We start from the raw sequence: 25,209 nt of genomic DNA, 5'->3' as shown, positions 1-25,209 counted from the left end.
GATACACTGAACTATCTCATTACTGGGAGAAAGCTGCTATATATATTCGCATCCATACACCATCTATGTTCATAGCTGAGATTGCAGCGACAGCCCTCGTGGCGCCAGCACAAAGCGTTCAATAGCATGCGCAACGGCGTCCTCATCGTTGCTCACTTCCAGAGCGACATCTGCGGCCGCCTTGGCCGGCGCCCCACCGTTTGCCACAGCCACGCCAATGGCAGCCATCTGCGTGACAGTACACTAACCATTCAACCGACAACAGGGCTCCCAGGGAGCATTGGTCTGACAGCGCCCTGAAGAAAGCTGTCAAGCTTGACTACTTGTGTTGCTGCGCCTGCCAACCTATCCCTTTGACTTTGCAGTCACTTTGTCAGCATCGTGCACTAGTTTTCTGGTGCAGCAGAGAATCAGCAAGTTCTAGTGCTTGCAATCTTGTTTGTGCAGAATCAAGGGGATTCAGTGCAGAGCCTGCAAAGACATTACCGAGACAAAATGCAAGACATACAAGGCAAAGATTGCGAGGGGCAGTGTGCGTGCCTGCAGCATCTCCACATCGTTCTCCCCGTCGCCGATGGCCATCAGGTGCTGCGGCTCCAGACCCAGCTCCTTCAGCAGGCAGGCCACTCCAGCCCCCTTTGAGGCTCCAGGTGGCAGCACCTATTATAACCAAAGACCCCCTCGTGGATTCTGAATTGTATTTCTGCAAGCACCCTTTGCAGAGCCTCGCATTGGTCACCCAGCCCTCCTGTGCTCATTACCTTGAAACAGCTATCGCGCATGTCATATCCAAGCAGGGACAGCCATCGCAGCATTGCCATGATGACCCCCGATAGTAAAGGGAGTATAAGAGAAGGATTCTCCATATTGAACACTCCTGCGAAGTGCAGAAAAGCCAAGGCACTATACCTCAACCAGGCAGGCGCACCTCCAGCATGCCGGGCAGCGCTGTCGTTAGAGTGGCAGAATCCCCCAGAGCGGTGATGGCGGACGGCCGGATCTCCTGAATGCGCGCTTCCGTTGCCATGAGGATGATTTTTTGGAAGCCTGCGCTGCCGGGCGCGTCTAGGAAGACGTGCAGCGGGCCTACGGACTCCGGCGTCGGCTCGCCGTAGAAGAGGAGCCGGTCTGTGTGCTCGTCCGTACGCTCCGTAACTATGCGGCTCGTGCTGTACGCCGCCAGTGTCAGACCTGCACATGCATTGGCCATTGCATTGAAGACGCTGTCACAAATGAAGACTTTGCTTAAATCCCCACGATTGATGATGAGTGCAACTCTCCGTCCCTGGCTCAGCCAAAAGCTCAAAAAAGTGCTGGGAGCACTTTGGTGTGCCATGCCCATGTGCAACCCAGCCCACTGCAGGAGCAGTGCCGATAGATACAGTGCAGACAATTTGCGAATTCTGGGCGTGGTCTGGTGTAGTGCCTGGGTGTATGGGCAGGCGACGGCAGGCGCACCGTGCTGCGCTGCAAACTCGATGCATGTGTCGATGACAGCGCGCTCCAGACAGCGGCTGTGGATGAGGTCGCCCTGGGCGTTGTAGACCAGCAGGCCCTGCATGAAGACCCCTGGAGAGGGGGGCCCTAGCCGGGGCAGCACGCTCTTCGTCCATGCGCACCCGGGCGCCTTCCCGGTAGCTACGACCAGCTACAACACAGAAAACTATCTCAAGAATTTGCTAATGCATTTTCTGGGACTAAGTCTGATGTAGGAATGCGCATGCAAGGCAAAAGTGTGCATGGATAAGGATACAGAACCATACGCTCACCGGCACGCCTACGGATCTCGCAAGCCTGACAGCGTGCTCCACGCCTGCTGTCAGCTCTTGCTTGCTGTTCAGCAGGGTCCCATCCACGTCGCTGGTGATCAACCTGATGTCAGGCGCACCCTGGCCAGCTAGGACCATGGATGCCTTGCGACAACGCCTTTGTAGAGATTGCGAACGGAGGCCCTGCATGATTTGGTTTTTTTTAGAGGTTCTTCAGAGCCAGCAGATGCATATACAGTACGGAAGCGAGATCTGTGTATGGGGATTTAGCAAACATCTGCACCTTTACCGACGCCCTGGTCAGTGATGGATCAATACAGTGCACTCTGTCAAGTGATTTTAAACCACCATGAGACCACATTTCACTTCCCTGCTTGTACAACTACCAGCGATGGCTCTCATCACATGATGATATTAGATCCGAAAACTGCTTTTAAATTCTAGACTTTCAGCTTGCATAAGTTGATGATGCTACTCTCTACTTCAATATCTTCTGCCTGACAAAGATTTGCAACCGCATGAGGTTGGGGACAAATTGCACCAGATGCGCCAAAGTTGGCTCAAAGGTTCGCCAACATGGAACACATCACTACGCATTTGAGGGAAGCTCGATCAATAATCAAAAGAGAAAGAATTTAATTTCGAATATTCATCCATCCTGAAGCTGTAAGTGTCGAATCTGACGTGCTGCACTCATTTTCCACGGACGGCATGTGATGCCGGTGGTCCAAGACAGCTCTTTGGAGACACGATGGCGGCCAACCGTAGAAGCAAGCGATTTATGTCCCCGTTGGTTCGAAATCCTTGCGGTCACTGTCAAGGAACAAGTGGGCATGCGAAGTTCGTAGGGCTTCATAACGTCCCAGTCAGAGTGAATCAAGACATCCAGCTCTGGCTGCAGAGAGGTCGCAGCTCGAAGGTGTGTTGACAAAAACACGAACTGTTTCATCCGAAGAGTAGCTAGCGAACAAAAAAATGCAGAATCATGATACTTCTAGTCAGATCACTTTCTTGGCAACCCTCCTCAGACTCAGACAACTTTACTAAGGAAGATCCTGTGCTTCAGGTACAGGATGAAGGACAGAGCAAGGACAGCTCAGAGGGGTTTGCGCAGCTCCCAGACATGTCAATCGTCCTTGAACAGCTGGATGACATAACCCAGCAGCGCAAGAGGCTGCTTGGATGCGTCCTATCTGATGCTGCAACCCGGGATGATCTGAGACTTTTGAGAGAAGATATTGGAAGGTAAATTACTTCACATCAACTTTACTGTGCCACAGCAGCCAGTAGCACTACAGCCGGTTTTAACAAAGAGGTATTGCTTCGCCGAGATCACAGTGCCACGCCACACGGTTAACAACCCGGGGCTCAAAAGTGCCACAGGTTGAGAGCAAAGCATCAGGAGCAGAACGTGCACAGGCAAATTCACGAAGGTGGGCTGCGTACCATCAACATAATTTTTCCGGGGCTGGCGCTTCAATTCTGGATTTTGTCAAAGTACCCAGAGGACGCAAGACTGCGAGTTGACTGTCTGTATTGCCCAGCGGCCCTGGATTAAACCAAGGCACTCCTGTGCGTGTTGCACAGTCACCATACCATGGTGTCTTGGTGCTCTAAAAGTGCTGAACAACCCTTGAAGTTATTTCTATGAATAGAAACGTTACTGCAGGCAGCTCTACTGGTGGTCAGAGTGTTCCTAGATCAGTGGCGCAAGACTTGGCGCTGTCAGATCCATACATCAAGCTGCACATGCTTTCCGAGGAGCAACAGGCGCAACGCAAGTAAGCTACTTTCATGCAACTCTGTGGCTCCAAGACTCTGCTTTTTGTCCTGATTATTGTATGCCCGTCCCTGTGCCCTTTTGTGTTCTTGGCCAGTCATGCTGTGCTGTGAACTTGAATCTCAACTGGTGGGTGTTATTTGCTGCTGGCATTGTAGGTGCGCCAATACAACAAGGCTCAATGCACGCTCACAAAATGAACAGGCCGGCCTGCAGAGCCTCATACAGAGACTTAATGTCAGCGAAGCACAGATGAGGAGCGTCATGAAGGCTTGGGAAGAAAAGGGAGTTGGATTTGGTTCTGCCAACAAGGGTGCGAAACAAATGCGGCTAGAGATAGCATCTATGTTTCTTATAGGCAAAGCTGAGGTTACAAACAACTACAGAAGAGCCACAATGTCGACGTTGAGACGATTGGGTGCCACTGAAGGAATGGCAGCAGTGTCTAGGCCTGCTTCATGATGATGTGCTGAAGTGTTACAAGGTACAGGAAGCTTCCATCGAGAAAGTGTTGGCGGTGTAAAGACCGTAACTTTATCGCTGTTTCTTTTCTTGTATCCTAGAGTGGAGGGCTGCAATATATGGGATTCCGAGACACAACACAATGGCCAGCACAGCAAACATAATCACCTGGCTGTCCTTCTGCAATTTAAAAGGCAGGTTCCTGCTGGCTCCCGTTGAACTTTATCCGAAAGGGTCGTTGAAAGTCGCCCCGCTTGCATCCGAAATATGCAGCTGTGGGTATCATTTCGCTCTACTGAGACTTTGGGACTTCAGTTCCTTTCTCCTAATCTTCAACATTATTTCAGAATTAGAAATCGGCACCCAGAAAGCCTACATCCTGTACCACAGTACAATTCTCGACAGTCGACGTGTCTCTCTGCCTTATATTGTGGAGCGTGCCCTGAGTGATATTGCACTTCTTGGGTGTACATATTTCATGTGTTAATTTCGTCATGTAATTCATGTTTTCTTTAAGGAAGGATATAATTCTACCGCACCGCTGTCAGTCGTCAGATCAAATGCCGGAAGTGCTGATTTGATGTCCTCATTGTTATTTCTGGTCGGAAACAATCTTGAAGCCCTTTAGACTCTATTGTTTAGCCCCATAGACGTTGGTAAGCCAGGAATTAGGACCTTTCAGCGCACTTGAACCGCTTGTTCGGCTTGACGATGGAGTCGAGGGATGGGGCTCACGCTTTACAGGACGATGTCCTCGCCGAGGTTCTACGCATGTGCCCTGAGGCAAACAATCAAAAGGTTTGTTACATTCTGTCACTTGATTCAACAGCTCCGTCTCTTGTTCAACACATGTGCCACATTTTGCCCTATATTCATCTCCCACTTATAGAATTGCATGCTCGTTTCTGCCAAGCACATCCTACAAGCCCATGGACTCACATCTGCAAGGGGTGCAGGACGTCCTGGAAGCCCTGCAGCAGGACAGAGCTGCAGCACAGGCGGCAAAGACTCGCTCAGCAGTACACTCCTTTCCCCTCACAGCTCGCATGTGGGCACGCGTGCGCTCACTCGTGCTGCTGGTCCTGATTGCATGGAGCCTGCCCATCTCCCTGGCACTTGTGGCGGGGGGTATTGCCTATGACTGGGCATGCCTGTTGGCGGCTAGAAAGGGGGATGAGCTGAAACGGCGGCTGAGGGTTGCACGAGGCGCTTCGACAAGTGCATGGAGAGGCACTGCCATTGTCAGTGGTGTGCATCCCTTCCTCTATCTTTCTTGCAAGGGCCAAGATGACTCAATGTTTCTGTATCGGACTTTCACTGCAGGGAAAACTGGGCAGAAATGCAAAATGCACACTGTCAATGCATGGTGTGTGTGTGCGCGCAGGGGCAAAGAGCTCAAAGGGGCTGCACATGTGCCGGCACCTGCACAGAGCCGGCTGGCGAGTGGTGCTCGTGGATGTTCACAAGTGAGCTTCTTTTTCTGTGCACCTCTCATTTTGCGCCCTCTCATTCTGTGCACATGAATGTGCACAGCTATAAAGACAAAGCAGCGAGCCCAGCTCTCTATGCTTGCTAAGATCTGTGTTCACTGGGTGTTGAGGGTGCTGAAGTATGCTGACTGCATGCAGGAACTGGGCAGCAGGATCCCGATGGTCCAGCTGCGTGGCCGCCTTCAGAACTTATCCACTGCCCAACATGGACCCTGTTGGCTACCTGAAGGTGACGCTTCCAATCAGCACATACTTTGTTAGTCAAACCAAGAATATGGGGGAAATTTCCAACGCAGTTCGAGCGCCAAGGAGGGAGGAAGGGCTGCCTCATGGTGTAACAATTCCAATTGTGATTCCTGCAGTGCTCCAGCTGATGAGCCTTCCTGCACTTGCCACAGGGTGACAATGGACAATATTGATGTGTGCAGGCAATGGAGAAGATAGCAGTGGAAGAGAAGGCGAAGCTATTTGTGCCGGTCTCAATTGCACAGTACAGTGTGTACGAGGCATTGGCATCGCAGCGGCTCAGCAGGACTCTGGGAATCCGCTACTGCACTGCAGATGCGCCGACAGTGGCGGCTCTCAATGACAAGATCAAGTTTAGTGATCTCTGTCAGCGCATCGGGGCGTCTGTGCCCAAAGCCTTCCCTGTCACCTCTCCCCAGCAGCTGATGGAGCTCAACTCAAGGCAAGCCTCATTTGCATATAAGTGACTCCAGACAAAGAGAAATGGAGACATGCCGTGCATTGCAAGCAAGACGAGCGCCAGTGATAGGGAGAGGACTGCAAGGTACACATGCAAATAATAGACTTCAGACAAAGAGCAATGCGGACAGGCCATGCAGCATAGGCAAAGCAAGTGCTGGGAATGAGGGGAACGCCGCCTGCATTTTGGACAGGCTGTAGACCAGGCACTAACAGATGCTCCCTGCAGAGCGTTTAGTCTCAAGCAAGCGTAAATCAATTTTTTCAATTTTTTGGCAGCCCTTGTGTGTGCACATTGCTTAAATTGCAGCTGATGTCGTTGCCGTGCATGATTCAGGATATTCCCAGGTGGATGATGTTCGTTGGGGTTTGTGTGAGCAGGCCGGAGGTGTTTGGGGGCAAGAGGTTCCTGCTGAAGAGCATCCACTATGCAGCCACCCACCGAGGCGACATGTTCACGCTCCCCTGCGAGCCACAGGTTCTTTCCAGTCGTATCCTGCTCTCAGTTCTTCGACTGTCAGCTTCCGACATGTGCAGGACATCACCATTTACACCCTGGCATCTGTTTGCGTGAAGCTCAGCTGTCTGATGTTTCTAAACTTTGGCGTGGCTGCCCACTGCATGTCAATAATGTGATGCTTCAGTGCTGCTGCGTCCAGACTGTCCATTTACATGCACTTGCAGCATGTCAGAAGTGCCTATTGGTGCAGTGAAACAAGTATCACGCCAGCAGCACTCTTTAGGTCTCCAGAAGCGGCCCTTGCTGCAGTGAATCAAGTCTCAGGGTGCCAAAATTTTTGCAGGCTCTGGTGGATTACATCAAGACAATGGGAGAGATATCAGAGGCGAGGCCGTGGCAGCTGCAGCAGCTGCTGAGCGGGCGCGAGTACAGCAGCTACAGCGTCGCGCACGAGGGCCGGCTGGTCATGCATTCTGATAACGAGGCCTGCCTCTCCTGCCTAGACTATGCCCACATCAACAGCCAGCAGGTATGAAGCTCACCAGTATCTCCTAAGAATGATTGAAGATGCTTCTTCACGAATATGCAAAGAAACGCAGGCAGGTTATGTACTCCAGGTCAAGTGCCTGCCAGGGGCAAGGGATTGCCGCAAGTTATGCTGCAGGCACAATTGACCCCGCTGCAAGGGAGATGCTGTGCTGTCAGGGAGTTGGTTGCAACCAAGCATGCTGGCGATGCTTGCTCTGAGATTGCTCTTGGCAGCTTTGGCTCATCCCGTGAGGAGAGTTGAGCAAGTGCACAAATGAAGATGGAATGCACGGGCTAGGACCCCCGGGGGCACCCAGCATGCATGCATGCAAAAAGCTATGCATGGAACGACAAAGATCAAAGAAATGAAATGTGCTGCTGTGGGCGCCAGATCTGGGATTGGGTGAGGGACTTCTGCAAGAAGACCAAGGTGAGTGGACAGCTGTGCTTTGACTTCATGAAGGACGACAGTGACGGGCAGCTGTACGCGTTCGAGTGCAACCCCCGCTGCTCCACAATCCTCCTCAACTTTTACGACCACGTCCACGTGGCTGAAGCCTTCTTCAACCCCCAGGCACGCCCCATATTCCCCTGGAGATTTTATGGATCCCGCTGGAACCCACAGCACTTGCTTGATCTCTGCAAGTCAGACACAACATTACATGACTTGCAAAGAAGGGATGCATGATAACACTGCTGGCCCGTTCTGATATTGTACTAGACACGCCGTTGTGAGACTCCTTCACGCAGACCACCTAAATACACGCAGCTCTTGTCCGCCATGTTATTTGTTTCTTGTGTAGCAACAGACCATCTGACAGCCTGCATAGCGAATGCATACTTGCTCCATTCCAATTGTGCATGCACATCTCTCTTGCCAGGCTGTCAAATGTGCTTTCAAAATGCACTGCAGGCGGTGATTGCTCACGGCAAGGCGCCATTCGCTCCGCACAACAGCGCGCGCCGCGTGGTCTGGATCTGGAACGAGGTTGGAGAGCTGCTGTTTGTGCGCCTGCCCAGCTGCCGCAGCTTCAGGGAAGCTGCACGCACTGTGGCGGAACACTGCCGTGAGCTTGTGACTTGCACCGATGCTGTGCTGGATGCGTGTGACCCGCTGCCCTTCCTGGGACTGCACTACATGCAGGTGGATTCTCCATTCCTCTGATGTGTTTCGTTGCATTCTAAAATTCATATTAAAACAAGACAGATGGGTTCTTGTTTTTTTTTTCTAAGGAATTATCTTCTACTATACTAGCTCGCAGGGAATTCTCAAGCGTTGATATGATTGGTGGCCAGGAGCTGGATATTTGGGATTTTGTGGAATGTGATATCAGGGATAGATCCAGACATGCTTATAAAAAGGGCAGGTTGTGTCTTTGAGCAGATATGCTTACCGTCTGTTTGCTTGCAGGTTCCGGCGCTGCTGCTGAGGAACCTGAGGAGGGGAAACCCATGGAAGAAAGTGGACCTGTGCACTGGCAAGCTGGTGGAGTTGGGAGGAGATTGAGCAGCCTTGAATTTGATCAGAGCGGGCTGTGTTGCATTTGTTGACAAAGATTTGCTCTTGTATTAGGCCACCACAGCATTAGAGCCTGAAAGATGCAGCTCACAGGACATTTATTAATAGTAAATTCTCAGGCCCCGGCTGGCGGGAGGCGATATAATACTGAGCACCGTGCCCACGGTTAATTGGGTCTTGCTTACATCTGGCGAGTCCATCCAGGAGTAGGATTTTGGCAGCCTTTACTGCAGCTTGTTTGCAGACGCACCTTGCTTCTGGCAGGAAAAGCGTGTAACAATAATAATAGAATTATTCACAGGCATTGGAATAGGCATGTAAATCCTAGCAGCACTTTTAATCAGAAGTCCGTATACATCCCAATCAGTCAGATAACTTCCAGTCTTCTGAGGGCTGATCCAATGCCTTCATCAATTTGTCGGAAATAATTACCAGATGCAGTTCTACAAACAAGCCAGTTTGTTTCTGCATCCTGTGTTGCTAAATGTCCGAGAGGAGAAATGAAACGGCATTGAAAGGGTTGCTTATGTCACAACCCCTGTGAAACAATTGACTGCTTCTGAACCCCTCTACACTGGTCTACCAGGCCAGCACTTCGCCGGTGTCTGCAGCCCAGAACGTGCCAGTGTTGGTCATATCCAGACCATCCACAAGTTTCAGCAATCTCTGGGCGCTGTCATCCGCCTTAAGCAGCCCCTTGCTGCGGTCCTTCTCCGGCACGCCCATGGCTGCGCGCACTGACCGGCACATGTCTGTGTCCACCTGTGCACATGCCCGCACATGCTCGTGTCACGCCAACTTCACACCTCTCAGCCACAGATGCAACACGGACCACTATGGACCACAGACCACTTCAGCATTAGGAATGCACGAAGAAAGGCACAGCAAGCGCCAGCGATACGAGAAAGGGCTGCCTCGCTAGTGCACGTTATACAGCACCATGCAATGATCCCCCAAGCCCAGGAGACCTAAATGGCCACATTGTGACATGCATACAAGCGTGGCTGGATCAGGACAATTTTCAGGCTGTGTCCTCAAAAGCCTCTGAAGTTAATCAGAGTATCCTGGTTCTACTTCTCGCATCTTACTATCTTGCTACAGCCGCCGCAAGCAGGACTGCTCTGGACTGATATTGTGAAGTCCTCTTCTGTTTTTGTATCTCATACGCTAAGGCAGGGGAGTCAAGGGGGAATGACACACCGCTCCAGGGTGTATGAGGCCCACGGCGATGTTGTCCCCTTTCAGGTCCCTGGCCATCGTGGCACCGCCGCAATTGAGCGCTGCCTTGCTCATCCGGTACCCGTACTGCAGAAGAGCAACCCAGCTGTCAGCCTACAGCTCTGCTCAAGGGACTGTGTCATGCAGGGGATAATTATCCCCAGAAAGCAGAGCTCTTCCAGGCGGTAATAGGTGCATGAAGGGGAGAAATAAAATATGGGTGCTGACAGGCAGAAGGACCGCACCAGGCCGCCTCCAGTGCGACCATCCCCAATTGACCCCATCTTGCTAGCCAGGAAAACAACCTGTGCCAAATAAAAACAGCCCAGTCAGATCGGCTTCTGTCCTTAACAGGTAAAATACTAAAGACAGGATTGATCTGCTCAGCAAGAAGAGCATGTGACAGCAGCAATGGTCAAGGCCCAACCTTTGAGCCAGCTTCCAAGTTTTGGCGCAGCGCTTGGGCCATCAAAATGGGCCCGATGGCGTTGATCTCAAAATGGATACGCAGGCCGTCTGCAATTAAGTCCCCAAGTTTCTCATAGTGTTGGTACCCCGCAACCACCAATAGTAAAGCCACCTGTGGAGCGTTCAAGTGAGTCAGACTCTCCCTTCTGACCTCAAAGCAGCCTTATATTTCTGAATTGATCAAAGCATGCATGCCGTCGACAGAGACATGCTGATGCATGAGGGTATCATTTGAGGCTCACCTTGCGGCCATGCAACGCACTTACTAGAGTCTGACACCCAGCCTGGGAAGCAATATCCACTCCTGCTCCCACACACGAGGTATATTGAGCACTGTATCGCAGCAGGCTGCTCTTTGCGAGCCATAATATGGTACTCAGCTGGATATATCTCACCTTCTACCACAGTGACAGAGGGCAGCGCTGAAAGCTCGCTGCTGGACTTGCGACATGCTGCAACCACCTGGAAGCCCCGCTGCTGGAGCTCCCTGGAAATCTGTGGCAAAATCGGATTCAGATGCTAATCAATTGGTAGTACGTATTTATATATTCCTAAACCTTCGGGTGAGTGACCCAGGACCTACCCACTCCTCTTTTGCAAGAGCTCTGTTCCATGCCTGCCTTTTGCTTCAACTGGAGGGCTAAGGGAACTTGGCCGTGATGTTCAGCAATCCAAATCATGGGTTGTATTGATTTCAAATGTGGCTTTGATGTGACATTGCCTCCACTGATTGGCTTCTTGGAGCAGAGACATGCCGTAGATCATCACCTCCAGGCCGATGCCTCGGTTCGCCCCCACGACCACAGCGAGCCTCCCCTCCTCTGCTGCCATTTCTGCAGTCTTGCGGTAGTTCAAAGCTGTATTATGATTGGAGCTTATAAATTGGGGCCGCTTTGTTTATTATCACGAAAGAACTTGCTGGTCTTGCCACGGTGGTATTGCCATCACCGGGTTTGCCACGAAGGCATCGGCATTGCCAGAATGAATAAAATTAAATTTTTGATAGCGTCAAATGAGTAGGTTTGAAAACTGAAGTTTTCTAGGGGCAAGATACTTGCAGGTCGAGTTGCACAGGTTCTTACAGTTGCTTTACACAGCAGCCTGCAGCCGTGATCCCCAGGGAGCTACAATTAAAATTGATCTATTCAATGTCAGCAAGGTCCTCTTGCAAATTCAATTGCTGCAATGATCACGTCCGATTGTTGGGGTTGCCAGTCTGCCATGTGACACCCATGTGAGGCTTCAGAATTTCAGTGACCTCCTTCATGGCAGCTTCCTCAGCATCAGCATTGTTGCTCTTGACTAACCCCAGCCCCTCCAGCACAATCTGCGCATCCGCCTGCGCCTGAACCAACACAAAACTCCCTGTCATTTCACATGCATGTCATCTGAGTAATGCCGTATGCAGCCCACCAACTGTCTGGAAGACACTAAATTCCAAAATCCCCAAGCTGCCCGGACGTCTCAGACGGCTATTGGCAATATAGGCCATTGGCAATGTGGGAATGATTCGTGAACTAAATATAGCAGGTTTCCGGGATCATGCAACGATGTAATGTCATGATACCACTTAGGCAAGGGATTCCAACGTAGTAAACAATTGAAAGGAACTCGCCCAGAAGCCCTCACCTCTTCGGGTGTCCTCATGCCGACAAGTGTGATGACGCCGTCCGCCTTCACAGCATGCTTGATGGCCAGAGTTCCAATGTCGACGCCGTGTTTTGCAGCTCGCTGCCTGGCCTCTATCGCTGCCTCCAGCACTGGCTTGGGCGCCGGATGCCAGTCTAGCGCTCCCTGGCATGCATGCAACAAAAACCTCACACTCCCAGCATAGTTGACTCGCTTAATTTTGAACAGCGATGGCCCTTTGCAGAATCCTGCACAATCTGGCAGTTAGGTCGAGCAATAAACTCAAACTTGAATTGATACAATTTGGCAGAAATAAACATCTTATTTGAATTTTTCCAATCGAGTCAAATGGAGTCTATTATATAATATCTGGCCCTGGCTGGCTGGATCCTGGCGCATCATGATCCATTGATCAACAAGGGGTAGGATTTGGGCAGCCTTTAGCTGCAGCTTGTCGGCAGACGCAGCTTGCCTCTTGGCAGGATAAGCGTGAAGTAATTACGTCATATAAATGTATAAGATCTCTGGGGAAGACCTGTTTGGTGAAGAGGCCCATGGAGGTGACTGATGCGCTGATGACACCCACACCCTTCTCCTTGAAGTAGGGCAGCAGGTCTTCGAGGGTGTCGTCATTGAGGCATTTGTGGCAGTATGACAGAATCAAATCCACTGTACCCTTTGGCACCCTGTATGCACACACATATTCATGACATCACAGCACTCTCTGCCGTGGACTATGATTCAAGAAGATACCGCATATGATATGAGCACAACGACTCTCAAGTATGCATGAAGAAGAAAGTGCACTGGGGCACATCGGCTCTCTCAACCATGCATGAAGAAAGTGCTCTTGGGTGCAATTTGAGGTTTGGGGAGGGAAAGAGATCGGCACTTGTCCAGGATGTAGGTGAAAGCATCAAGCGGCAGGCCTGAGAACCCGATGTACTTGATCTGCGCACCACCAGCGCTAGCACAGTAAGCACCCCTCTTCAATGCTTGCTCTCTATAGGCCGGAAGGAAAACTTGTGTACCAGTGAGATGAGGAGGAATGTACCTTGCCCGCATCCCTCAGCTTTGCAAGCGCCGGAAACGTGTCTTTGATCATCTGCACACACAGAAAATCGGCTTCATTTCTGAAGATGACCATGCTTCCCAGTGTGAGCAAACAGCTTTAAAATGCTGATAAATAAATGGTCTGCTTGTGGGCCTTCATCCTGGCATCATGCCCTCAAGGTGAGCGGTGCTTCACTTGGAGCGCATCAAAAGCACTGTACATGATGAGCATTGGCAATGCCATTGTGGAAGAAACCAAGTGCTGATCTATCACCTGTTGGAGATCGTCAGCATACTCCACATCATGCACCAGAATGACATCGATGTAATCCACATCCAGGCGCTCTAGGGACTCTGACACGCTACGAGTCACTCGGTCAGCGCCAAAGTCCACCGGCTGCCCTGGCCCATACTTGCCCACCTGCTCCCAAAAGTGAGAGATCGTAAGCTTAGATATATACCTTCTGGTGCTTCTGCGTGTCTGGTAAAAGGAGCATGCCGGCACATGACAGCGCTTAGCTGAGGGGCCGGGTCAGACCTTTGTCGAAATGATGATGTCTTCTCTAGGCAGTCCCTTGATAGCTCTACCAAGCAACTGCGAAGTCATAACATGAGATTAAGTTATCTACTATTGTGCAGATGAAAGATGACACAGCAGGGGAATTGCGTACATGGTAAAATGGGAGAGGGATGGGTTCAGAGACTGACCCGCTCTGCTGAGCCAGAACCATAGAACGGTGCTGTGTCGAAGAAATTGATCCCCAATCGATACGCCTCCTTCACAGCAGCTATACCTGCATCCTCATTTGGGGTCTGCAGGCCACAGAAATGTGTGTCAGTGGCTGTGCCAGCGATCCCGTTTTAGTTCTGCTGCACCTTAAAGCAATCGAGCAGCGGATGGGCCACGCCAGACATTCGGTTTCAACGTATGGCATTGGGACTCTTTGTCCCAGCAATGTGATGTACTGTGACGTATGGGAATTTTCAGGACATGGCATGCCGCCGCTGAGGCACACTGATTGAGAAAGAAAAAGATTGGCGATTGTATTACACACCCCGTAAGCATGACCTAAAGGACTAGTTCCCATCCCTAAAATTGATACTTTCGCAGATTCCGGCTTTCCAGGCACCAGAAGTTGTCTCGGAATATTTGCCATCACAGTTATGATCGGCTAGTTCCCAGGAGAGCTTGTGTAAAAATGCACAGAATAAGTACAATTGGATGTACAACCTTCGGCTATCCTTCTCTTGCGCTGAAATCTCACCCACGTATTAACGGGCTCGATCAGGCCGTACCGGAGTTGTCTGCTTTATCCTGGCTGTCGTGGTGCAATTTGGAGTGACTGGACCGCTTTCTTCATTGTGTGTCCTGGTCTCGAGTCAGATTAGAAGCACTACAACCTATCACATGGCTCTTCTTACAGTCTCATGCATTGCGATCTGTATGTAGCGGAGCATGTGCACCGCCTGAAGGTTCCGCAGACTCGCAGACTCGCAGTTCCGCAGATCCAGCCGGTGCTTGTGTCTCACACTTGCAACTATCTTTCTCGGCGCCCCAGAAACCGGATATCATTCGCATTTAGAAAAAGGTGCGCATCTGTCTTTCTGTAGAGTATGCATTGCCAATGCGTAATGTGATGTGAACCGGTCACAAGTGCGCGGCATCTTGGACACTAATAAAGCATAAGCTGGGTGTTTTATCAACTCATGAACCAAAAACAACGAAAATTTCTCTCCGGCTTCTCCTCATCTCCCTTCCACTTGTTGAACAAGAGATTCGTCATATCCTTGGACCTGTGCAGGCCTGTGCAGCAACCTTACATCCTGGGGTACTCTGGATCGAATGACCTGGACCTTTGCAGGAAGGCTCCTCTACACAGCTCCTCGACCAGAGGAGGCACCAACTGCTGGCACAGGCAGCTGCATGTGGCTGCTGAGGCAGGCTCCAACGACATGGGACCTGACCGCAGTGCGGCCATCACCGGACAGGTGCCACACTTTGTACCGCATTTGTGTTTGATGCATCTTGCTCTGTGCAGCAGTCGAACAAGAAGCTCCCGCATGACCGCGTCGCTAGGATGGCGTGTGCATGCAAAGTGAGGTTGCACTCTGCAGCTGCGGGGCTTTCTATCACTCGGGCATGCTTATTCATGGCTCGGGCTGGCGGGGGGCGGTCTAAACACCGAGCACCGTGCCCACAATTGATGAGTCTTGCTTGAATCTGGCGAGTGCAACAAGAGTTTGCATCCGAGCAGCCTTCACCTGCATCTTATTTGCATCCACACAACTTAGAGGAAAGGCGAGTGAACATGATCAATATTATGATTGATCAGGTGCTGATTTTATACTCAGCGCTGACATGCGCATCCACGCCGGTGGCGCTGCGATACCTCTACCTGCAGCCGCACCCTCCTGCGTCGCCCGTGCTGGCGGCTGCGCAGACCGGCTTTGCAGCCGTCATCATGTGTGTAATCTCTGGTGCGGTCTGCCGACCAGCCCGGCGCATGTCTTTTGCAACAAGCACTTCATATTGTTAACTATTTTCCCAAGACTGGGACATGCTTGGCTTGTGCAGTTTTTGATAGCGCATTACAAGACATGGGTGTTCATGTCTTCCAGGACTTTATAGGTATCAACTTCCTGGTTTGCTGTCTGGTTGAAGACGTTGTCCCCTCACGAATCCAGGCAGGCCTCGTTGAAGAGGGTGCTCTGGCCAGGGGGCTTAAGCTTTTGGAAGGGAGCGAATCAGGAAGGAAGCCACGAGTTGGCAGGGACGAGCGACGATGAGGAATGGCAGGGCGGGGGGCCAGGCAGCAGCAAAGAGGACTCAGAACAGGCACGCAGTCTATCTGCACATATCTCCATGCACCTCGTTTCAGTAATGTTTGCCAAAAGAAGGTGCCGCAGGAAGAAGGGCTTGGAACAGGCATGGAGTTTTGCATGCCCACACCTCTATGCAGCTTGCTTCAATCACACGCAAGCACAATCATGCACATACACGCACAATCAAAGCACACCGCTCACACTCACAAACACACCTGTGCGAAAAAGCAGAACCCAGCATGCTGCTGAGTAACACTGCAAGTGAAGATTTATAGACCAAATTCAGGGGTGTGCTTCGCAGGGTGGCATGCGCCGCAGGGGGTCAGACACTCACGGGCTGCTTGAGAGGAACGGCAGCTCCTTCTCCCTTGAGAGCGCTGTCCTGCAAGAAAGCTCCAGCGAGGTGTGAATCTTGTGTCAGAAGTCTTCTGCACTGTCTGTCTTGGGCCATACCTGAAGTGAAGTATGTGGAGAGGCTTCTGCGTAACAAAACTTAGTGCTCTTTGTCAGCAGCAAGCATGTGATGCGGAGTCCACTGGCTACAGTATCATCATTAAGCCCCTCATGGGGAATTAATCCTCAATTCCAACTGTACATTGCAGAGCAACTTCAAATCTGGCTATAGATGAGACAGGGGTGTGTAGGGCAGGAGAGGGGTGGGGGCCGGGGTGAGGAGAGCGTTGTCAAGAGCCGAGCCGGCTGTGCAGCCCTTCTTGAGGCTGGGGGCCAGAATAGGCAGGCCTCTGGCCAGGGCGCTCAATTCGCGCGCCAAGAATCTGCGCTGGGCCGGGGCTGAGCTTGGTCTGCTGGCGTTCCTGGCCAACTCTGTCATGGTGGGTCCCATGCATTTGCCTGCTGACACATTATTGACAATGCACCATTCTGAGCACCTCTAGTGTACGATTGATCAGCCCCAAAGAGTGATCGAGGCCTTATATTGATAGTATAAAGGATAGAGGCCTTGACAACGTTGCATGCAAGGCTGTGAGGGGTGGAATGGCATTGTATGGTTCGCCATCTAGTGCGGGTCCTTCATAAAGCACATAAAACAGATCAGGCTGGCTTGTGTCTGATAGCAACAAGGAGGCTGAATTGCCGCATTCTGGCGCAGATCTACGGCTTCATGTTCACAACGATCGCGAAGGGAGCCTTTCTGATCCGCGCTTCAATAATCTTCACTCCGCTTCTGTGCACCGTGGCCGGCGAGGCCGTGCCGGCTGGGCTGTGGGCCGGATCGCTGCTCGGCTTTGCCGGCTCTGTTATGATCAGCCTTGACCCCTCCCACACCTCCTCTGGAGCACCTGGCGCCTCGGCAGCTGCAGGTATATCAATTATCTTCTATCTTCAATATTTTTGCTCACAGGAGGCGCTCCTCAATGTGAGGGCGCTTGCTCATTCATCAAAATTTTCTTTGGAAAGGACGTGCTGTCATTTTGATCAGCAAATGCATGGCAGCTCATTCAGCAGTGTTTGTAACTTTTCCGCAGCTTCTGAGCTTCCTAAGATCATGCCCCATTCATGCACATGCCAAGCTGCAGAAGGAATCTCTCCTGAGGTTGTCAGGGCTTTTCACACAGACTACAGTAAAAGGAAATGGAGGGTAAACTTTTGGTGCATGTGCAGGCCCCTTTGGATTCCAGCCGGAGGTGTGGGGGGACCTGGTGCTGCTGATGTCAGCGTGCCTGTGGTCCATAGTCATGGTGCGCCAAAGCAGGCATGCCCCAAACTACGCGGCGTTCCCTCTCGGCACCTTCAAGGCACGTGCCCTCCTTGTGCATCTCCTGCTGCGCAATACATTCCCCATGCATTTGCCATTCCAGTGAACTATCCTGTAATCTGGTTGTGTGGGCACGCTGCTGCGTGGCACATTCTGTCGTGCTCCTCCCTCTCACAACCGGCTTACTCTGGAATCTTTCTTTTGTACTGCTTTTCTGGATGGCAAATTTTTTTCAATCTAATTGAAGGTGACAAATCCAGTCAATGTGCTGTAGCCTCATTCGTGCTCCTGCCTTTCTAGCGGGCCCCAACCGGGTTGCTTTTTACAAGTCATTCTTGACACCCTGAATATTTGACACTGGACCCTTCAGGCAGCAGGTTGCGCACATTATACCTCAGAAGCAATCATTCCTGTGTTTTCAAATTTGAAATTCAAACTTGAAAAGTAATGTTGCAGGTGATGACAATGGCAGTGCTGTCTTTGGGGTGGCTGGGGGCGGCAGCAGTGTCTGAAGTGCAGCAGGGCGAACCAATAGTGACACTGTGGGAAGGTTACAGAGATCCGATTGCATGGCTGGTGCTGTTGTGGCCTGCCGTGGGGCAGTACAGCACCGGCGAGGCCGCCCAGGTGGCCGGGCAGGCCAGGTGCGTGCACCTGTTCTGGCAAAATTTCGAAATTGAATTCAAATTTTTTGTTGACATATGTTGACTGACCAGTGTTCACCTCTTGACTTATGACCTGCTGCGCATCAAGGCTGCTCATGTGGGATTTCCTGAGGCGCCAAAAGAAAACATTATTTATGATCTACACAGCGCTGTTGGCATGGCCCATACAACAGCTTGCAGCCCTAGAGTGTTTCAGAATTGTGAGATCTGGCTGATTGCAGATATGGGATGCTGGTGCAGGATCAGTGCGTCTGCCGGGCAGGTGATTCTGGCGATGGACCCAGTCATCTCTATTCTGTTAGGATTGCTGGTGAACAGAGAGGAGACGCAGATGGGGCCGCTTGGCTGGGTGGGTGGCGCCACTCTCATGGGTGCATGTATCTTGGCAAGCTTTTATGCGCGCAGTGAAGATTAGCAGCTGATTTTGTCAGGGATTATTAGAGTGGCAGAGCCCAACATGGGTGCAACGGGCGGATCATGTATCAAGAGCCGTGAAGGGTTAAGATTCTTACAGTATTAAATTGTATACTGGTTGACAGTACTGATCATCTTAGGTATGAATATGGCCGTTTGTCTAGGTCAATCTCAAGATGAGCATTGCAGCAGAGTTCAGCCATCCTAAGCTACATTGTTAACTTAACAATCTTAATACTCCTAGATGAAGTGAGAACCACAAACAATCTACTTCGGTGAAGGTGTTCTCTACCCAAAGGCCGTCATGTCGCTCATGCCAAAGACACCCAGAAAGCAGGGAGGCATAATTTATACTCATTAAGTCGCTGCATCAATGCTATCTACCAGAGAGTGTGGCCTCCATCCAGCACAAGGTTGTGCCCCGTCATGTAGCTGCTGGCATCCGAAGCCATGAACACAATCGCCGCCTGCACACACACCATACCTTTTGCGTGTTGTTTCCCATTATCTCCCATTCATCAAGGCTCAGTGCGGCATCATCAGGCGTACTTCTTTCCACTGAGCCCAGGTTGTGAACAGCCACAGGCCAAAGTGGCGTAATCACTCAGCAGAATTTGCCATCCAAGGGGGATCCTCATGCTTCTGGGTTCTGCGACGATTATGGTCCGCCCAGAAGATTTTGCCACACATAACTGCCAGAAATTACTAGGCAGGTCAGCTATCCCTGGGATTGCTAAGAAACCTTGGAAATTGCTGTCTTGGCAGCCCTGTAAATCCTGCTGAGGCACAGTAAAACCCTGCACTCGAGGGCATCGCTGTTTTCTTTTTTCAGCGAGGTGTGAGGGACTTGCCTGGAGGTCGGACACCTCTGCCAGGCGCCCCATGGGAATCTGCTGCAACCACTCCTTCGCCAGCGGCCGCAGCGCCTCAGACTGTACATGCACCCACAGCCACATCAGCCAGTCATTCCTGATACGCCAGCTCAATTCCATGCAACCCTTCTGGCAGCCTGATAGTCAACTTGTCATGCCAGACAACATGTCATGGCGACTGGAGGCCAATCATACTGTGAGCTGCAGCACGCTGCTGAGCATTTCCACATGCAATCTTCTCCTTTCAGCAGCAAAGGAAGGCATTTGCACTACCTAAGAGCAACCATCCTAATTAGGTCCTGTGATGGAGTCTGCGCAAAGGATATGGGATATTACAGGCAGGGTGCTTCAACGGACCCGGTGCAGAGGAGGCAGGGCAAAGCAAGCAGGACCATGCATTTCAGTTGAAACTCAATTTTTGCATTGAATGTGACACCTGTATGAGGGCGGTGTTGACTATGCCGGGGGACATGCAGTTGACGGTGAGGCCGCGGCCGGCCCACTCCGCGCCCAGCGTCTGCGTGATCTTCACCACCGCCGCCTTGCTCGCGTTGTACGCAATCTGCAGCAAGTTCGATCATCTCACCATCATTGCATCAGTACAGGCTGGAGTAAGACACATCACGTCTTGCTGGACATATCCTACACCTCTAGAGCTGCAGGAAATGTAACACAAATGGTACTAAGAGACTGGCTCCGCCCCTGCATGCAGTTTGCTAGAAGGCAGCTCATTCACATCGGTACGTGTCCCTATCGGGCATGCTTTGCAGGGTGTGCTACAGCTTGCCACGTGGCTCCTGGGTGTAAGCTCTGCTCGCCCCAATCGAATTCTGCTCTTACGACATAATAGCCGGTTTGCATGGACTCTGTTATGTGAGATTGTCAAGACCTGCTTCTGCGGATGCGGCACGAGCAGACTCGCCATGCTCGCCGTGTTTATTATGCGGCCGCGGCCGCGCGCCAGCATGTGCCGTCCCTCCGCCTGCGCGAAATATTCCACAAGTCAAAGCGCCGCATTGTTGGGCCACAGAGTCAAGCAAACACTTGACACGGCTAAATCTATGTGGGATCCCAAAATGCCTTGCTACAGAAGTGAAATTGGCACAGAGTGCTCATTGCCGCTGGAAATCCCCTGTTTTTTCCCAAAGACTCTGAATACTTTTATGAGGATTGGTGTCATTGCATGCAGGCATGGCAGAACGTCCGCGCAGGTCAATTCAAGGGGTTAGCTCGAGTCATTGGAATGGGTGTGAGCGCTTGGCAATAAAATATTCTAGTCTTGTGTCGCTTGCTCTGGTGTTGATTTTACTGGATGAAGTTGGGGCACCTGGCAGCAGAGGAAGAGGCCTTTGGTGTTGAGGCTGAAGGTGGTGTCCCACTCGTTCTCAGGCGTGTCCTCTGCTGCATTGTTGAAGTTCACGCCAGCGTTGTTCACCGCTATGTCCAGCGCTCCTAGCCTCTCCACTACTGTGTCCACCATCCTGAGCATTGGCAAGCCGGCAAGTTTGAGCCCATCTTCCAAACTATAATATGCAGTTCATGCAGAGGAGACACAGCCTTTACTAGGTAGCAAGCTGCATGCACCACCCCCAAATCACCGGAAAATGTACTCCCGCAACTTGTTGCGCCTGAGAGCATGATCCTCAGTGTAGCTGCAGCCCTTGCTTCGTCTAACAGGTGTTTCATCTCTGCCTAACAGCGTTCCAGGTGAGTGCGTTTGCATACCCAACCCTGCTCGTGCACAGCGGGGAAGATCAAAGGGATATCTCCTTTGGAATGATCACCACGACCCGCTTACGCAATGCTTCATGATCCAGCTTCAAGCAAAGGCCACACACCTTTGGCATTCTTTGGCCTGAGTGACATCAGCAGTGATGGCAATCGCGCGCACACCCTTGGCAGCCAGCTCAGCAGCCACGCGTTCTGCGGCGTCCCCATTTATGTCAGCCACCGCCACCGCCGCCCCAGCCTCTCCCAACGCATGCGCAAATGCCCTCCCTATGCCCTGCCCGGCCCCTGTTTCAACCCCACATACTCCTCTAAGCCCTTTTGCTTGCAGTAATGAAGTTCCCATGTTGCTTCTTGGCATGAATGGTGCATTCTTGTGGCTCACAAAATCCACGTGATTGCCCTTTGCCCTACCCGGCCCCTGTATGATTCCCCACACTGATCTGAACCCTTTCACTTGCAGCAATTGCCGTCCCTATGTCTAAAACGGCTTTGCAAGAACAGCTTGTAGTGCTAATGTCATGTTGGTATCAGCTCTGCACTCGAGACCGTCAAACACATGCCCTGGCAAAGCAAACAGCGGTCTTAATGGAATCATCTACATGAGAGTGTCACATGTTGACAAGAGCTGCATGGGAGTGCGACGATTCAGCGTGCGCCCACCTGTGATGAGGGCTACTTTGCCATTCAGCTTCAGGCGCTGCAGGATGCGGCTGTGAGCTGTGCCGGTGATGACATCATCCGCTTCTGCTGAGGCGTCCCGCCTGTGCACATCCACCGGCTGTTTCAGTAACAAATATGAGTATGGATACAAAGAAAGCCGATTCTCACCAGGACATGCATTCCCCGCAACCACGTTAAACAATAATCTGTCAGCCCAAGGGGCGGGGCGTCTTGCATATCAGACAGAGCACAGGGCTGTACGGTCTTCATCACACTGACAACAATTTCGTCATAGCTTCACGCATTTTAGCCCGCGAAAGCTAGGTTCAGTCCAGCGGTGCTTCAATGCATCCCCACTGTAAAGTGGCAAAAGGGAAATAGTGCGCACCGCCGGGTGATAATGCTGACGCCGTCCCTGAAAGGCAGAGCCACCACGTCCACTCGTGCATCCTTGCGCACAACCTCGTTGAACTCCCTTATGGCATCCGCCAGCTCATCCTTCACCCCTCCTGGGTAATATGTCCGCCCCTGCAGCAGGCACCCACTATGAAGACTGGCTTCACACTTTGCTGGCAGCTGGAGCGATACCACAGTAAGCCCAGTGGTGACAGGTGTCAAACTGTCGGGTGCTGGTCTTTTATTCAACGATCTGCACATTCCTGCAATCAGTAAAAGTGTTGAATGCATAGCGCGTGCATAAGAAGTGATACAAGCTGGGAAAGTGCAGAATAACTTTTCTGCAGCTCAGGGGGAAGGATATTCCAAGTTGAAACATAGATGATCCGTACCTTCATGAGTGTGTTGTCCACAATGATGGCTCCTCCAGGCACGATGAGGTTCAGGTCCATCAGCTGCGCGGAACAGAAGCGGACAATCAGGATCAGACACTGAGTGGCTTCCAACAAAGGGCAGACACAAACGGTGCTAAAGGGCGTCGACAAGACTTGCAGCAGATCCAGAGATCCATTTGTAGACATGCAAGCGATCGCATGCAGTCCAACCAGCCATGGACACCTCTTCAGCTGTCCTTTTGGGATCTCAAATATATCTGACAACCTTGTGAAGAGCACCTGGTTGTAGTAACCGAGATAGCCGGTTTTGTCCGCATCCAGGAATGCCAGATCGAAGCGATTGCCCCGTGCAGCTAGTTGTGCAATGCCCTTGCTGGCAGGACCCACCACCACTTCCACCTGTCAACAGATACAAAAACATCCTGTGCAGGTATATTATTGAAAACTGGCATTAAAAAATGAGCGGTGCACAGCCTGCAGTCTTTGCTGCAAGGGCAAAAGATGGTGGCTGTCAAGCAGGCTTGTGAGCAGCAGGTGACATGAGAATGGACCAATATTTTACCCTGTCAGAGACGCCCGCTCGCTGGAAATACGGCTGTGCAAATTCGCGCATGTAATCTTCAATCTCCAAAGCATACACCTGCAAAAATAAAAAACAGCCAAGCTGTTCAAACACTCACCACCGGCTCTTCAACACCATTCTGCAGGTGAAACACTTGATCTGCAGGAACACCAAATCAAACGGGCGCATGCATCGCCCCCGGCTGCAATGGGACAGTACAGGAATTAGCACCGTGCCCAGTGTTCGGTGGGTCTTGCTTGCATCTCTGGCGAGTCCATCAAAGGGCAGGACATGTGGCAGCCTATTCATGCAGCTTGTCTGCACCGCATCTTCCCTCTGGCAGGAAAAGTGTGGAGTAATGAAGTTGTGCAAGTTACCTTTCCGTCGTGAGGCAGAGCCTGTGCTACAGCCAGAGTTGTTGTCCCAGTGAACATGCCAACTTCCAGCACTGTCTTGGCGCTGGCCAGCTTGCACAGCGTGGCTATGAGCTGGCCCTCCAGCGCCCCAGCACAGCACTCCCTCTTCTGCAGGAACTGTGTCTTGCCCTGCCAAGTCAGCCAAACGCCAGGCTACTTCAGAATGCTAGCTCGAAAGTCTGGATGATGTCAACCTCGTGTTACATCAAAGCGTGCAAGGACAGTGAGATTGTTAGAGTACAGGTCATTAGGATGCAGTTCACCTGGTTGTGGGCCTCAGCCCAATCGTGATCCAGAGAGGCGTGGATGAGCTCCTGGCACACCTGTGCAAAACTCTCCCCATCAGTGTTGTTCCTCTTATTTATAAAGACCTTTCAAGGGGTAAAGTGCCATCCACGACAGTTCTGGATAGGTAGGATCGTGGAGTAATGAGTCCTTTGGCCAGCTTATCAGCAAGCGAATCAGCAAGTAGCTTGATACGGTCTCCCTTCATACTCTACTTTTGTTTTATGGACACAATCTCCATCATCTGCATGTATAATCATAAAAAATGACAGGCTCTTCAAAGGCGATGCACGGCATGCACCTCCGAGGGTGGCGTCGAGATGGCATCGAGATAGGGATCCAGGCCGTGCGCAAGCTTGTACGCATTCTCCAATAACCCTTTGACTTCATGTATATCTGATGACTGCAAGGCTTTGCCCAGCACATCTACCAGGACTTCTACAGGTGTGTCGGGCTGGCCGGTTTTGTGGACTCCATTTTCCATTGAAGCACCCATCTTTCACTGTGAAAGGCGCAGGAAGAAGATGACAGAACGGTTTTATTGACTTGTACTGCTGTTTTAAAGGCGTGAAGGATTGCAATGTCGGATGCTCTTTCGGAGTTCGTCCACGGCTGAATATACGGGCTTTTACGGGCAAAATTCCTTTCATGCGAGAGTCCACATTGTCATCACGCGAGGCACCTGCAGCTCGACACCCTCCGAATACCTTATCTAATTGTGCGCTTTCGAGAAACGCTGTCATTAATTCATTTTTGCCATATTATTGAGCGGGAACTTCCAACAGTTAATTCTTAGGCGGCAGCTGAGCGAGTTTTGGAACCTCAGCATGGCCGCGAAGGTGAAAGGGTTCGCGCCCAATGCATCGCTTGATAACAGGCACTCGACAGGACAACCTTTGAATCTGCAACAGTATCCTAGGTGCGATTCAATAGCAGATGCGCGGACTGCGCTCTTCTTGGATTGAATGCTCGCGGCATGCAACGGAGTTGATCTGCGTGCTTCGGATCTAGAAAAGGACGATACTGTTCGCGAGCATACATGCCAGAAAAATTTCCAATCTTAAGCATTGAGCCATTGCTGAGTAAAGCTGGGTCGGATATTGTATGCGCCTTGACGTGGCCCCTTTCGGCAGATCTTGGACTGCTGCGTGTTGATTCTCGCTCGAATGCTTGATGCTTGCACCTGCACAGA

General features: G+C 51.4%; 6 protein-coding genes across 6 annotated transcripts; 2 read left to right on the top strand and 4 right to left on the bottom strand.

The window, feature by feature from the left end:
• Positions 1-69: 69 nt before the first annotated feature.
• On the bottom strand, positions 70-1,907 carry COCSUDRAFT_34923 (haloacid dehalogenase-like hydrolase; the record flags this gene model as incomplete). The annotated part of the gene is made up of 5 exons (XM_005652150.1): positions 70-228; positions 541-660; positions 929-1,191; positions 1,459-1,648; positions 1,770-1,907. The coding sequence occupies 5 exons, from the start codon at positions 1,905-1,907 to the stop codon at positions 70-72; spliced, it is 870 nt and encodes a 289-aa protein (XP_005652207.1).
• A 3,033-nt stretch (positions 1,908-4,940) lies between these two features.
• COCSUDRAFT_55651 (hypothetical protein) lies at positions 4,941-8,701 on the top strand (the record flags this gene model as incomplete). The annotated part of the gene is made up of 9 exons (XM_005652149.1): positions 4,941-5,229; positions 5,396-5,477; positions 5,640-5,730; positions 5,930-6,210; positions 6,588-6,684; positions 7,010-7,195; positions 7,586-7,741; positions 8,108-8,338; positions 8,606-8,701. 9 exons carry the CDS (start codon positions 4,941-4,943, stop codon positions 8,699-8,701), a joined length of 1,509 nt encoding a protein of 502 aa, XP_005652206.1.
• Positions 8,702-9,292: 591 nt separating this feature from the next.
• Positions 9,293-11,230, bottom strand: COCSUDRAFT_39265 (short-chain dehydrogenase/reductase superfamily protein; the record flags this gene model as incomplete). Its single annotated transcript, XM_005652148.1, has 7 exons — positions 9,293-9,475; positions 9,914-10,018; positions 10,177-10,236; positions 10,359-10,511; positions 10,642-10,703; positions 10,795-10,894; positions 11,168-11,230. 7 exons carry the CDS (start codon positions 11,228-11,230, stop codon positions 9,293-9,295), a joined length of 726 nt encoding a protein of 241 aa, XP_005652205.1.
• Positions 11,231-11,588: 358 nt separating this feature from the next.
• On the bottom strand, positions 11,589-14,169 carry COCSUDRAFT_34922 (Aldo/keto reductase; the record flags this gene model as incomplete). The annotated part of the gene is made up of 9 exons (XM_005652147.1): positions 11,589-11,744; positions 12,029-12,193; positions 12,564-12,714; positions 12,921-12,979; positions 13,083-13,133; positions 13,356-13,502; positions 13,620-13,676; positions 13,790-13,894; positions 14,137-14,169. The coding sequence occupies 9 exons, from the start codon at positions 14,167-14,169 to the stop codon at positions 11,589-11,591; spliced, it is 924 nt and encodes a 307-aa protein (XP_005652204.1).
• An 865-nt stretch (positions 14,170-15,034) lies between these two features.
• On the top strand, positions 15,035-18,701 carry COCSUDRAFT_39263 (hypothetical protein; the record flags this gene model as incomplete). Its single annotated transcript, XM_005652146.1, has 7 exons — positions 15,035-15,070; positions 15,415-15,545; positions 16,554-16,737; positions 17,016-17,226; positions 17,528-17,604; positions 18,078-18,265; positions 18,527-18,701. 7 exons carry the CDS (start codon positions 15,035-15,037, stop codon positions 18,699-18,701), a joined length of 1,002 nt encoding a protein of 333 aa, XP_005652203.1.
• Positions 18,702-19,080: 379 nt separating this feature from the next.
• On the bottom strand, positions 19,081-24,501 carry COCSUDRAFT_55647 (NAD(P)-binding protein; the record flags this gene model as incomplete). The annotated part of the gene is made up of 14 exons (XM_005652145.1): positions 19,081-19,167; positions 19,567-19,632; positions 20,009-20,134; positions 20,462-20,554; positions 20,900-21,053; positions 21,411-21,588; positions 21,964-22,064; positions 22,352-22,491; positions 22,752-22,814; positions 23,034-23,153; positions 23,317-23,394; positions 23,694-23,861; positions 23,996-24,055; positions 24,319-24,501. 14 exons carry the CDS (start codon positions 24,499-24,501, stop codon positions 19,081-19,083), a joined length of 1,617 nt encoding a protein of 538 aa, XP_005652202.1.
• Positions 24,502-25,209: the final 708 nt, after the last annotated feature.

This window comes from Coccomyxa subellipsoidea (genome assembly GCF_000258705.1).
Source record: "Coccomyxa subellipsoidea C-169, whole genome shotgun sequence".
Taxonomy (NCBI): domain Eukaryota; kingdom Viridiplantae; phylum Chlorophyta; class Trebouxiophyceae; family Coccomyxaceae; genus Coccomyxa; species Coccomyxa subellipsoidea.
This window is presented reverse-complemented; position numbering and strand designations above follow the sequence as displayed.